Source organism: Oryctolagus cuniculus, unplaced genomic scaffold (assembly GCF_964237555.1).
Source record: "Oryctolagus cuniculus unplaced genomic scaffold, mOryCun1.1 SCAFFOLD_130, whole genome shotgun sequence".
NCBI classification, from domain to species: domain Eukaryota; kingdom Metazoa; phylum Chordata; class Mammalia; order Lagomorpha; family Leporidae; genus Oryctolagus; species Oryctolagus cuniculus.
Window position 1 is genome coordinate 82972 of NW_027208278.1, and position 14901 is coordinate 97872.

Consider the following 14901-nt stretch of genomic DNA (forward strand, 5'->3'; position numbering starts at 1 on the left):
CTTTCTCTCTGTTTCTGTCTCTCACTGTCCACTCTGCCTGTCAAAAAGAAAAAAAAAAAGAAAAGATGTGTTTGTGTGTGTTTCTCTCTCTTCCTTCCACAGAAACTTTCGAAATGATACATTTGAAAAAAAAATATAATGAAAATAGACTGACAGTTTCTTAAAAACACACACCTACCATAAGTTGCAGTCTTTCCATTTCTGGGTATTTAGGGAAGCACCACCTGACACATCCCAGGGCACTCCCTGGCAGGAAACAGGGATCAGAAATGGAGCCAGGCACTCCAGAAGTGGATGTGCTTGTCCCAAGCAGCATCTTCATGGCTGGGCTAAACACCTGCCTGGTCAAATTACTTTCACTCACCCATCAGTGAGCGAGTGTTCCTTTTTCTCCACATCTTTTCCAACAATTACTGCAGTCAGTCATTTTTCTGGGACCAGAGTAGTTTCTAATAGTGAACACTTCCAACAGGGATGGAGAAGAGTACTCCAGAGGTTGGGGGAAGTCCTCCTGTGCACTCCCAACCCACAATGAGACTTGTGAACTGGAAGGAGACACCCCTGAGTCAAACGACAGATCCATGGTGCCCAATGCTCACCCTGTTGACTTTATTTTGGATACACCACACCCACTTCCATGCCTATGCCTCCTTGGGCCACCTCTCCCTCCTTCCTTTATTCTCATATTCAAGACCAACAATTGGCCACCAGGCTCCTACCCAAATGTCCTGGCCACATACCTCAAGAACTCCTTTGCTGGCACCTTGGCTCACCTGTTTGACCCACCCAAGGAACCCCTTTACAGGTAACTTAATTCTCTGTCTCTATTCATAGGATCTTACCCAGCCATATGGCCTGCTGCCTCTGCCAATTTAAACATACTATCGAGGTTGTCTGCAACACCGTCAAGCTTCACTGTGACAATGAATGCCTGCCAAATACGACACATTGCCGTGAGTCGGAACTTCCTGAGGATCTTTTTTTAATTTTTATTTGTTTGAAATTTCTTATTTTAAAATTTTAGGGTCAAGTTTAAAGTAACAATGTAATTAATTGCTGAATTTTTATTCATTCATTCAGATTTAAACTCCCTAAATTGCTACACTGCTCCCTTGCTGAAAGTCAGGTTCGCAATCACCGCTATGTAATTTAATAACATAGTTACCGCTATGTAATTTACATATGCACAAAGGATCATGGAAAAGAGGTGGAAGGGGAAGGAAGCAATGTTGGGAACCACACACGTGGTGTTCTGTGCTCTTGGGTGCTTTGCTTTTCAATGATAACTCATTTGCACACAGTCTATAAACTGGTTTTCTATGTGTTGGGCCTCAAGGGCCCTCTGTCTTATAGAACAGGTCTACACTGCTCACCGCGGTTGTTTGTTTTTGCACTTGTATAAAAGAGTACAAGTGATGCTGTTTTATTTGGAGCCAGGGAGTTTCTGGTTCCATAACCAGAAATGGCTGCCTGACTCCTCTGATGGAGTCGGAAGGCTCCTCCATGCACTTGTAGACTGTCCAACTCTGAACCTGCACTGAGTCTCACGCTTTTCTATCCACAGAACACTCGGGTACTTTTAAGTATCCTTCTGTAGATGAGGGTTATTACCACTGATGTCGTGACTTCCAAAATGTGACCGCTTTCTTCCTTAGACAGCTTGAATTCAGATCTCAGTCAGGGATCTGAGGCATTAGCACAGTGATAACTGTATACCCATCTACACAGTGTTGCTCACCTTCCAGACCAGTTTCCTACCAATTATATTATTCCCTTCGTCTCAAGAGGTGAGAAGGACAAGCATTGTTAATCTCCCTTTACAAGGGTGGGAAAGAACACACTGAGGTGAGGAGCAAGGCCCCTTGGCTTGACCACCTCTGCCCTCACTCCCCTTACATGCCTATCTCTTGCCATGGACACCTGTGATGGTAGCAAGAACACAGGGCCACAGGGAGGGAGGGAGGGAAGGAGGAAGCCTGTGCTCCCTCAGCATGAGGCAGGACTGTAGAATGATGTGGCTGAGAAGCAGGGGCAGAGCCACAGAAGGGGCAGCTGGGTGGGGCCATTTGTCCTCCAGCCTTATTCTAAGCCTGGAGTGGTTGGTCATTGGAAACCAATGAAATAATACTGATCATAGTTACTGCTTTTTAACACTGCGAACTCTTTGAATGCCACTCTCAAAAATATCTTTTTCTCCTTTGTTGTTGCCATTTCATAGGTTTGAGTTTGGTTTTACTTTTCTCTCTAAAGTCTCAATGGTACCCCAAATATTGGATTTGACTCCTAATTTAATTGATCAGAGTGTAGGGCTGTGGACTGACATAAAGCTGTCCCATCAGTCTTCTGTGCCAAAAAGCAGTCTCTTCTTTTTTTGACAGTTGAAGAAGCATCTATAGGGAACCCAAAGGGGGCATTCATGAAGATATTGCAAGCCCGGAAGAACAACACCAGCAAGCAGCTGACTATTGAGCCAGGGAACTCAGTATCAGAGAGAAACAGTGTGGACTTCCCAGGCCGCATGAGTGAACAGCGGGACCTCAACGATGAAAGTGATGTTATTACTGCACTGAATTATATATTGCCTTATTTCTCAGAGGAAAATCTACAAAATGTAGAATCAACATTATTACCATTCATTACACTGCTTTTTTCAAATGTGCAAGATAGAGATAAGTCCCTGAGCTACGTGAAAACCCACATAAGAAGGCCCTCTCATCCTTACAGAAATAAGTTGAGAAAGCTCTATTTTCTGGAGAATTTGTTACATGAAGTAATTCAAGAAAAAAATCGATAAGGTTAAGAAGGAAGAAAAGGCCATGCTTATGCAGCCTATCCTGTTAGGTCATCAATTTAACCCTCAAATCCTCCAAAAGAAATCAGAAACTGCCCCGTCACAGGAGAACAGCCTGGCAACCATGCCAAGTGTGGGGTACAGGCTGCAGAGAGTGAAAAAAGTCATCAAGGGGCCAAAGGGCTTACGGGAAAGGCACCTCCAGGAGATGAGGAAGAGCCTCGGGAGGAGACGGGGCACCTGGCCCTTTGTGGAGAGCATTGGGGGAAGAAGGCTTGGGAGAGCAGGCTCCAGGGAGCTGAAGGAGCTTCAAGTGGCTCAGAGGCCCAGGCAGGTGGCCGGAAACTCCTTGCACACGGAGCCCTTGCTCACAAAGGAACGTGAGGCTGCAGCCTCCTCTTTCCTGAAGAAACACATCCTGGGCAGGCCTTCTACCTCCCCTGCAAAATCTCTCTCTGAGATCAACAACAAAGGAGGACTTAACCTACACCATTTTTGTCTTAGAAGATGCCAATGCTAGAGCCAAAAATAAGGTGGCAGGGAAACCAATCTGGCATTCCAGACAGAATTACCGCTTTCATAAAACTTGCTCTCACCTGGTCCTCCGAACCCCCAAGGCCAAACTGAGTCGGAAGTTCAGAAGGAAAAATTCCCTCAACAGGCTGACGGCTGGGAAGAGGCCTCCGTTCCCTGCACTGCGGAGTCTCATAAACTCCCCCTCCGGAGAGGCTTTCTCATCCCCTGGAGGCCTGCATTCTCAGGGGAGTCCTCCTCTGAGAGAACCTTCTATAGAAGACACTAGGGAGGAAAACCATTCCGGAGGGCGTGTTTTTGAAGAAAATGTTTTGACAGAAAACACCACTGCACATGAAGAAACGCTCCCTGGCGACAAAATGCACACAGATCCTTCAGCTACAGATTCTGCTGGGACCGAGTTCGACCTAATGCCGACTGTGGACCAAACCAAGGAAACACAGTGGGAATACCCCAGCGAGGGCACTGAAGCCCCCACCACGCCCGCAGGCTTCACCTACCCCGTGATGCTGTCCCAGGGGCAACAGTTTGAAATTCAGCTGAATCAGCAGCTACAGTCCCTCATCCCCAACACGGACATGAAAAAGCTCATTTCTCACGTCATCCGCACTCTGAAAATGGACTGCTCTGAGGCCCAGGTGCAACTGCCCTGTGCCAAGCTCATCTCCAAAACAGGCATCCTGATGAAGCTCCTCAGTGAGCAGCAGGAAGAAAAGATAGCCAAGAAAGAATGGGACACAGAGCAGTGGAGGACCGAGACCTATATCAATGAGAGTACAGAAGCCCCGAGTAGACAGAAAGAGCAGGAGTCGAGTAAGGTGAGGACAGGAGACCTGCACTTTCCCATCACTTAGGAGACCCCACGCGGGAAGACCAGGGGCTCCCAGTCCAGATCCCTTGGCTCTCTGAGCCCTGGTCTTCCCACTCCTTGAATGTCCCACCTGAATCGCCTGACTCGCTCACACCCATGGCAGACCCTGGCGGCTTTGATGACCTGGGGTCTTCTGCTCCCTCCCGGGTGCTGGCCTCGCCTCAAGAGTCCACTGTGAGTTTGCTTCCTTTTTCTGGAACTGCCCCCAGAGCCAGAACAGCTTGCTGGTCCTGGTCCGTACCAGTATTTCAATAGGTTTCCTCAACAACAGAGGCTACCAGAGGCGATTCCCGTGCTAGACGGGGATCAGGATCAGCCTCCGGCTCTGCCTCCTCGACTGGAAGGAAATGCTCACCAGTCATTGGAAGCACTCGTTCCACCTCTAGACAGTCAGAGTTCACAAGGAAACAAGTTGATTGTTTCACCCCTGACCCCCAAGAAAGATCTAGCTCGGCGTCGACGGCTTCCTAAGGTTGGTGTTGGAACTCCAGACAAAGCGGCCAAGCTTCAGGGTCAAAATCAAGTTTTGCCGGCTGACTATGGGGTCTATCCTGGTGGTTTTCCTACAGAATCCCAGGAGAACCCAGGAGAACCTGCACAGCCCTCTGAGCAGGCTGAACCATCTCAATTCCTGATGGAAGGCCAGACTCAAAATCCAGAGACTCAGGAGCCCATCCAATCCTCCTCTGCACAGCAAGAAGAACAAGTTCCGCCTCCACAGCCCGTTGAACCAGATGAACTTTCTTCACCCCAGCAAGAGGGCCCAGGTGCAGACCTGCAGCAGCCCGAGGAAGAAGCATCTCCATTGCAGCAGGAGGCCCCCGCTCAGAATCCATTTGCTACTGCAGAAGTAGTAGGTCAGGCATCAGTGAATCACAATCTTAACACTCCATCCTCACCTCAGATTGTAGCTCTCCAAGCAAACTTCCCCAGCGTCACACTGAAACCTGCAGACACGGAGCTGACAGAAGCCTCAGGGGTAGGTGAGGAAGTTCAGTCTACTCCAAGCACGGAGCAGGCTCCAGCTCAGCCTCTGGGGCATGCTGAGGGAGTGGGACTCCCCTCAGCCCAACAAGAGGCCCCAGTGCAGACTCCGGAATTCCCTGGGAGGGTGGAATCTTGGACTCAAGAGGGTCTAGCTCAGACCTCAGATCTCCCTGAGGAGACTGGACCTTTCTCTACCCAAAACGATGCCACAGCTCAGCCCTCAGAGTATGCTGAGGAAGTCAGCCCATCTGTAGGCCAGCAGGGGGCCCCAGCTCAGCCTCCAGGCCTGCCTGTGAACACTGAATATTCCTCCAGCAATCAGGAGCAGCCTGCTCAGCCTTCTGAGTCTCCAGAGATCGAACCTTCTAGAAGCCAACTGGAAGCCCCGGAGAAGCCTTCGGCACTCCCTGTGGAAGTCAAATCTCCAGTACAGCAAGATCCCCAAGCTCAAGCGCTAGAATCTCCTGAAGAGACTATCATAGCTCAGACTCCACAGATTCAGAAGGGGATGGACTGGTCTCCAGATCAGAATCAAGTTCACCGTTATAACCTGCCCAATGTTACCATCAAGCCTGCAGATGTGGCGCTGACCATAACTCCGGAGCCCACCATGGAGCGGGACTCTTCTCCAGTGCAGCAGGAGGGCTCTGCTCAGACTCCGGGCCCTTCTGTGGAGACAGAACCCTATATTAGTGATCAGGAGCAGCCCACTCAGTATGTTGAGTCTTCTGTAGAGAACAAACCCTCTCCAGCCCAGCAGGAGACCCCATATCAAACTCTGGGCCCTTCCCTGGAGACAGAAGCTTCTCCAGCCCAGCAGGAACCCCCAGAGCCGACTCCGGTCCCTTCTGCAGAGACGGAACCTTCCCCATTCCAGCAGGCACCCAGAGCTCACACTGCACGCCCTTCCGTGGAGGCAGAACCTTCTCCCCGTGAACAGGAGCAGATAGCTCAGTATGCGGAGGCTCTGGTGGAGACTCAGCCTCCTCCAGGCCCTCCCGTGGAGACAGAGCCTTCTCTCAGAGAACAGCAGCAGATTGCTCAGTACGCGGAGGCCCTGGTGGAGACTCAAGCTCCTCCAGGCCAGCTGGAGGCCCTAGCTCTGACTCCAGTCCCTCCTATGGAGACCGAACCTTATATCAGTGAGCAGGAGCAACCAAGGCGGCCCTCTGAGTCTTCTGAGGAGGTTGAATCTTCTGGAAAGAAGACAGAAGTCCCAGCCCAGCCTCCAAGTCATCACACAGTGACCATTTTACCTCCCGGTCACCATCAAGTTCAGCAGTACGACTTGCCCAATGTGACTACTAAACCTCCAGACCTGCAGCTGACCCTAACACCAAAACCTGCAGCAGAAGTGGAAACATTTCCAGTCAGCCACGAGGTCACAACAACTCAGGCCTCAGTCCCAGCTCTGCCTCCAACGCCTCTTGAAGAGGTTGAACCACTGCCAATTCAATCTCCAGAAGTTATGCAGGATGAGAAACCCTCTATGACCCAGCAGGAGGAAACAGCTGAAATTTTACAGGCCCCCGAAGAGGCTGCACCTTCTCCAATCCATCAGGAAGCCCAAGCTCATGCCTCAGTGTTCCCTATGGAGCATGAGCCTTTGAAAGACCAGGAGGCAGACACAGCTCAGCAGCCAAAGCCCCCAGAAGAGGATGAGCACTTCCCACTTCCAGGGGTCCCAGCTCAGCCTGAACAACTGAAGGAACCTTCACCAAGCCAGCAGGGGATTTCCGTTCCACCTCTAGAGCGCCCCGTGAGTGCTTACCAATTACCACTCCAACAGGGAAACACAAACCAGCCTTCAGATATCTTCCCAGAGATGAGTGATGCTATCCCAATGAATATGACATTTTCACCTCATATTCCAGAAGAAATACTCAGAACTCAGCATTTAAGGATGTCTAAAACCAAACCAAAACATGTGGATATTGACCTTACCAGAACCCTAAAGCCCACTCCAGAAGTTTATCCTTACTGGAGTCAGCAGGAAGGACCTGCCCAGCCTACAGTTCCCACCAAGCAAGTTGAATTTTCTCCAACCCAGCTTGGGCCTCCTCTTGCCAAGCCTCCAGCACTGCCTGAAAAGATGGAACTTTCTCCAGCTGAGCCTCTAGAGCCCCTCAAGAATGCAGAACAAGCTCCAGTGCAAAATGTAGCCCCAGCCAAGCCACAAGACTTCCCTGACACTCAATCATCTGTAACCCAGCAGGAGCTTCAAACTCAGCAACCAAACCTGACCAAAGTCACAGGTCAACCTTTGGATGTGGAACTCACCATAACTACACAACCTGGAATGGAAGGCGGACTTTCTCCAATCATGCAGGAGGCCCCAGTTCAGTTTCCAGGGCCATCTAAGGAAGGTATAGCTCAACCCCCAGGATATCAGGGGGTGACAGTTCCAACACCAGCTCAGGATCAAGCTCCGTTTCCAAAATCACCCCGCATCACATTTCAACCTTTTGATCTGGCACTTACAATAACTCCACAGCCCATTACAGAGGCTGAACTTGCCACAAATGTGCAGGAGACTCCACCTAAAGAATCTGTAGCTCAGCCACCAGTGCCTCATGAGGGTCAAAATCAACCTCCACTATCACCCAGTGTCACAAATCAACCTTTAGACCTGGCACTTACCATTACTACAGAACCTACTACAGAGGCTGAGCATCCTGCAGACCTGAGCAAGACTACAGCTCCATCTCCAAACCTGACTCCAGTCACAACTCAACATCTGGACCTGGGACTTACCATAACTCCAGAAACCAGCAGTATGGTGACTGAACCCTCTACAGACATGCAGGAGACCTCCAGTCAACCTCCCATGGAGGGTGTAACCCAATCTCCAATACATCAAGAGGTGACAGTTCCAACACTGGGTCATAATCAAGCTCAATATCCAACATTGCCTCACATCACAGTTCAGCCTTTGGACACAGTGCTTACCATAAATGCAAAGCGTACCAGGAAGGCTGAACATTCTACAGCCCTGAAGAAGACTAAAGTACCTCCCGTGCTCCATGAGGGGGTACTTTCACAACCAGACCAGGTTCAGGCTCAGCATCCAACCCTGACAGAAGCCACAGTTCAACCTTTTGATGTAGAACTTACCCTAACTCCAGAATCCATTGTGGAGGGTGAACCACTCCCAACCATGCAGGAGACTTCAGGGCAGCCTCCAGGGTCACATAATGAAGTGGTCTATCAGCCTCCAGTTTATTATGAGATGGTAGTTCCAAAACCAAGTCAAGATCAAACTCCACATCCAATGTCACCCAGTGGCACAGCTGAACCTTCGAAGTTAGAGTCAACCATAACTCAGGTACCCACTACACAGGATGAACATTCTACAGCCTTCAAGTCTATATCTCCTCCTCCTTATCCAATGTACCCTGAGGTGACATTTTCACCTCCAGTCCAGATTCAGACTCAGTATACAAACCTGCCTCAAGTCACAGTCAAGCCTCTGGACCTGGAAATTACCCAAACTCCACAACGTACTACAGAGGCTACACCTTCTACTACCATGCAAATGACCCTAACTCAGTCTACAGAGCCACTAAAGGAGCTCGTAACTCAGTCCCCAGGGGACAATGAGATGACAGTTCCAACAGCAGGTCAGCATCAAGCTCAGCACCCAACATCACCCAGTGTCATAGCTCAGCCTTCCAAGATGGAGCTAACCATAGCTCTGGTACCCACTGCAAAAGCTGGCCATTCTCCATCTCTGAAGAAGACTACAGATCTACATCCAGGCCAGGTTCAGACTCAGCACTCAACCCTAACTGAAGTCACAGATCAACCCCTGAATGCAGCTGCCACCATAAATGTCTGTGAGCTCTGCACCTGCAAAGATGAGACACTTTCATGCACTGGCCTCAGCCCAGTGCAGAAGCTTCACAGAGTTCCTGTACCAGAGCCCAACAGCTACAATGGCACCTTCAGCATATTGTAAGAATCTCCCTTCCTCATGGTTCCCTACAGCCTGCCTGTCTCAGCAGCTTTTCCCCAAGATCTTCTGAGCCCTCCTCAAGTCCCCACCTTATGTTGACTCTGTGTGTGTGTATGTGTGTGTTTTGGCAGACAGAGTAGGACAGTGAGAGACAGAGAGAAAGGTCTTCCTTTTTCCGTTGGTTCACCCCCAAGTGGCCACTTTGCTTGAGAGCTTTCCTGATCCTCCTTCTCTTATTCTCTTCTGTCTCTTCTACAGTCTCATGTGATTGCCCTTACTGCTTTTCCTGATTCATTATTTATTGACATTCACCATGTTATTACCTCATTGCTTTAATCCCACTCTTCAACACAGCCCTCATCCCGACTTATTAGAGATGATACAACAGATTTAAGGATAGATTCTGGAGCCAGGTTGCCTGGCTTTGAACACAGGTCTCCCAGTGATTAGCTTTGTGACTTTGGACAAGTTATTTAGCTTGGATTCAATATCCTCATCTGTAAAGCTGGCTTAAAGAACTGTGTGATGGATTGTAACAGAAAATAAAAATGCGTGACTCCACAGTCTTTCCCTGGATGACAGCGAGAATGATGGTGGTCTATAAGGCAGAAGCACAGCAGTCAGAAAGAAGAGCCCGTTAGTGGGAGATGTGTTCAGTGTTAGGCACTTTTTATTGATGAGCATAAAGTAACCCGAGAGGACATATCCACCAGGCAGGTGAGCATACAGGTATCTGTTTTATTGCTGCTCCTGCTTCCAGGAAAATGTGTACCTAAAACAAATAGGTTCATTGTTGCTGAGGAGTGAGGACAGAGTTAAAGCTAAGCACTCACAGCAATTCAAAGTTGAAGCTAAATATAAGTCATTTAACAGCTTCTTGTAAACAAGTATCGATTATGAGCACCTTTCCACTTTTTAAAAAGTGCACAGAATGTAGGATAAAATGTGAAAGTATGAACCCCCACACACCCTCATCATCCCCTGGTCCTCACTCTATTACCTGTAACCCAGGTGTGCGTCTTTCCTTCCAACCTCCTCTCTTTTTTTTTTTTCCTATGGAGGTAATGCTTGGCTCCTGGCTCAGTGATCGGCACTTTTACCCTATGCTGTATTCCAAAAGGCTTTCCACATCAGCACATTAGTCCCTCTGATTTTAAATTGTCTGTATCCATTCAGTACTTGGAAAGATTTCAGCAGAGGGCGCTTGGCCAAAGCACTAGTATACCTGCATAGGTTTTCATTATTCTTATGGTGACAATACATTTTGCCCATTTTTTCTTGAATAATTTATCCTTTTCTCACTGATTTATAGAAGTCAGTGTAGACACCTGAGTTATTTTGGTGAAAATACTTAATATTCAAAGTGATTGACTGTCTTTACTGTCAAAGAGACTGGACAGAGACGAAGTTAAGCTTCTGAGAGGATGCTTCATTGTTTATGTCAGTGGCCCCTCATTATTTACTGAGTGAGCAAACTGGGAAGCAGAGAGCTATGGAACATAAAAGCACTGGTATTTATTAGAAAGCTGATAATATTTCTGTATTTCAATACTCCCCCATGAGGGTGCCATGATTTTTTTCCTCATTCTGTTCATTCTTTTCCAACCCATTCAAGGATGTGAACTGTGTTCCTTTACAGAAATTTCCAAGGAAACTCGATTTCTTTCATTGATGAAAATGTATGGAAAGCATACCGCTGGGCTGAGACACTGTGAGTACACGCTCCCAAACATGAATACACAAAACTAACTGCATTGTAAGAGCTTTCTTGTTCTACTATTTTGAGGTCAGTATGTCAGAAAAAGTATTCCCTCTCCATGTCACAATCAACATCTGTTGATTATAATTCTATGGTTGTTTTAACAAGGCACAGAATTTGAAATAAGAAACTACTTCTATTTATTTGCATTTTATCAGTAATACCATTACATTCTTAGTAGATAAAAAGTGATAGGGATAGTGAAGACCTTCATTGTGTCCTAACTCCCTACCTATGAGGTAATAATTACTGCTCTGAGTTTGGCATATATCCTTCCAAAAAATTACCTACAAACATATTTACATAGAGCATAATGGTTGTGTTGTGTGGTTTCTTTCTTTTTTTAACCTAAATAGTAACATCCTGCAACTTGGTTCTTTCACTTCATGGTTTCTTCTGGATTTCTTTCCCTCCTAGTACTCAGTCAGTTACCCTATTCATTTAACTCCTGCATGATATTCTATAGTATGGATGGCCATTTCACAGTTTACTTAATAATCCCTCTATTGATGGATTTTCGATTATGTCCACTTCTCATGTATTGCTGCAAGGAAAATCCTTGTGCACACTTGTGAACATGGACAAGCATTTTGCAAAATAGAAGTCTAGAAAGAAAATGGGGCAGCTAGCATTGTGGCATAGTGGGAAAAGCCTCCACCAGCCATGCCAGCATCCCATATGGGCGCTGGTTTGAGTCCTGGCTGCTCCACTTCTGATCCAGATCTCTGATATGGCCTGGGAAAGCAGTGGAAGATGGCCCAAGTGCTTGGGACCCCGCACCCATGTGGGAGACCTTGAAGAAGCTCCTGGCTCCTGGCTCCTGGCTTCGGATCAGCACAGCTCTGGCCATTGTGGCCAACTGGGGAGTGAGCCAGTGGATTGAAGACCTCTCTCTCTCTCTCTCTGCCTCTCTCTCTCTCTCTCTGCCTCTCCTTCTCTCTGTGTGTAACTTGACTTTCAAATAAATAAATAAATCTCAAAAAAAAAAGAATGAAAATGGATGAAGACTACGGAAATAGGAAATTTTAATTGCCCTCAGAAAAGCTGTGCACACTTACTTACACTCCAGCTAACAGAATATAAGAACATTCATTTCCCTTCATCCTTTTTAAAAAGATGTATTTGTTTACTTGAACTATGGGAGTGGGGGGAGGGGGAGATGGAGCGAGAGCAAATGAGAGAGTGAGAGAAAGAGAGAATCTTCCATCCACTGCTTTATTCCCCAAATGCCCAAAACAGCCATGGCTGGGCCAGGCCAAAGCTAAGATCTAATACTTGATTCTGGGTCTCCCACAGGGATGACGAGGAATCAAGCACTTGGGCCATCATCTGCTGCCTCCTAGGTGCACTAGCAGGCATCTGGCTCAGAAGCAGAGGGCCCAAGACTTTAACCAGGCTCTCCAATATGGAATTTACGCTTCTCAAGTGACGGCTTAGCCTGCTATGCCCCAACACTGACTCTTCCCTTCACCTTTTCACCTCGGGATGCTCTTTGTCTTTTTGCTAATGTGACTGGCAAATAAAAGGGTGCCCAGCTGAATCTGGATTTCTCTGATTACTCATAAATTTAAATGTCTTTATATACTTATTGAACATCTATGTTTCGTTGAGGTTTTGTCCACTGTCCATTTGTTGAATTATCTTTTCCTTACTGATTTTTGAAAGGAATCAGTTTAGACTCCCAATTTGGGGGGAAAATACTTAACATTCAAAGTAATTAACTAAAAATAAAAATCTATCATGTCACCTAGGCCAGTGAACTAGAAATTTTGAAGTGCTGAGTGTAACATAATAAAAAAAAGGAATTAATTGACATTTTTCACGACAGTTTGCGTGTTATATCACTGGGACAACTTGTACAGACATCATAAATTATTTCTGAATACAAACAAGACATATAACAGACAAAGGAGAAGGGTTATGATCACTTTAAGATAAATTTTCCCAGGGCCTGTGCAGTGCTGCAGTAGTGCAGTGGGCTAAGCTGCTACTTGCGGCGCTGGTATCCTGTACGGGCACCAGTTCTAGTCCCAGCTGCTCCACTTTAAATCCAACTCTCTGCTATGGCCTGAGAATGCAGTAGAGGATGGCCCAAGCACTTAGGTCTGTGCACCCATGTAGGAGACCCCAAAGAGGCTCATGGATCCTGGCTCCTGGCTTCCAATTGGCCCAGCTACAGCCATTGCAGCCATTTGGGGAGTGAACCAGTGGAGAGAAGACCTTTCTGTCTCTCCTTCTCTCCATCTGTAATTATAACTCTGAAACAAATAAATAAAATCTTTTTTAAAAAAGATAAAAGTTTCCCCTTAGCCTACTATCTCATTTCTGATGGGAAAATGCTAGAATCAGGCAGTTGTGACTTTTAATTTATGATGTTTCTTAAATACAATACACGCAGTTTGTATATATTTTGGTTATGCTTCATTTAAAGATGTCCCAAACTTGTAAGAAAAATCAAAGTCAGGGCTGGCACTGTGGCATAGCAGGTAAAGCCACCACCCACAGTGCCAGCATCCCATATGGGTGCCGGTTCGAGTCTCAGCTGCTCCACTTCCGATCCAGCTCTTTGCTATGGCCTGGGAAAGCAGTGGAAGATGGCCCAAGTCCTTGGGCCCCTGCACCCACATGGGAAGACCTGGAGGAAGCTCCTGGCTCCTCATTAGCACAGCTCCAGCCTTTGTGGCCAATTGGGGAGTGAACCAGCGGATGGAAGACCTTCCTCTCCCCTCTCCCCTCTCCCTTCTCCCCTCTCCTTCTCTCTGTGTGTAACTCTGACTTTCAAATAAATAAATAAATCTTTGGAAAAAGGAAAAATCAGAGTCATCTGACACAAAAGTAAATAACACTAGTTTCCTCTGAAGAGTGAAGACGGGAGTTGGAAAGGCTAAGGGATAAAGGGAAGGGGAAGAAAATTTAATTTTTCTTATTTGAGAGGCAAAGGCAGCATGCTATCATACACTGTTCACTCCCCAGATGCCTGTAGTGGTGAGACTGGGTCAGCCAAACTCAGGAACCTCAAACTCAGTCTTGTTCTCCTACATAGATGGCAGGGATTTAAATACTCAGCCATCATTACTGCCTCCCTGGTCAACCTTAACTTGTAGCCCCGGCATACCTCAAACATGGGGCTTCGGTAGTAGGGCTTGGGGAAAAAACAGAAGGAAATGGCAGTTCTGCCAATCTTGGTGCCTCCCAGTGTTAGGTTCTAACAGGGACATTGTGACCTACAGAGCAGACATTACATTTATGATTTGGTGGGAAGGACGGATAGGTGTATAGAGATGGACAAAAAAGGGAGAGTGGGAAAAATGGTTTAAATTAAAATACAACAGACATTGCCACCCTAGAAGTAAATTAGAATCTGGGTATTTAAACAGCACCATTACCAAAGTTTCCTCTACATACAGAGTTAGTCCTATGAAGCAAACAGCTGCAGTTGTCATTTTGATTCAGAAGTACCTCTTTCATTTTCCAGAATCCTCAGTGAAAATGACTTGACTGAATTACATAAGGACTCATTTGAAGGCCTGCTGTCCCTCCAACACTTGTAAGTCAGTTAATCATACTTATTTATGAGATTTTAGTTACATTATCTAGAAAACAAATATGGGTCCCAGCTGGATAATCTCCAAGGTTTCTTCTGGAAGTCTACACTGTAGGGTCTCATATCTCTAACATGGAATACCTACTATGTGCTTTGTGGTTTTTTTTTTTTTTTTTTGACAGGCAGAGTGGACAGTGAGAGAGAGAGAGAGAGACAGAGAGCAAGGTCTTCCTTTGCCATTGGTTCACCCTCCAATGGCCGCCGCGGCCAGTGCGCTGCGGCCGGAGCACCGCGCTGATCCGATGGCAGGAGCCAGGTGCTTCTCCTGGTCTCCCATGGGGTGCAGGGCTCAAGTACCTGGGCCATCCTCCACTGCACTCCCTGGCCACAGCAGAGATGGCCTGGAGGAGGGGCAACCAGGACAGAATCCGGCGCCCAGGCCAGGACTAGAACCCGGTGT

General features: G+C 47.2%; 1 protein-coding gene across 1 annotated transcript in view; it reads left to right on the forward strand.

The window, feature by feature from the left end:
* The window catches only part of LOC127485931 (mucin-17-like), a 132147-nt gene that overhangs the window by 60958 nt on the left and 56288 nt on the right, over nucleotides 1–14901 (forward strand). Inside the window, 3 exon segments of the mRNA XM_070067732.1 lie at nucleotides 4468–5053; nucleotides 5438–6564; nucleotides 7255–7549. Coding sequence (XP_069923833.1) covers nucleotides 4468–5053; nucleotides 5438–6564; nucleotides 7255–7549 — 2008 coding nt within the window.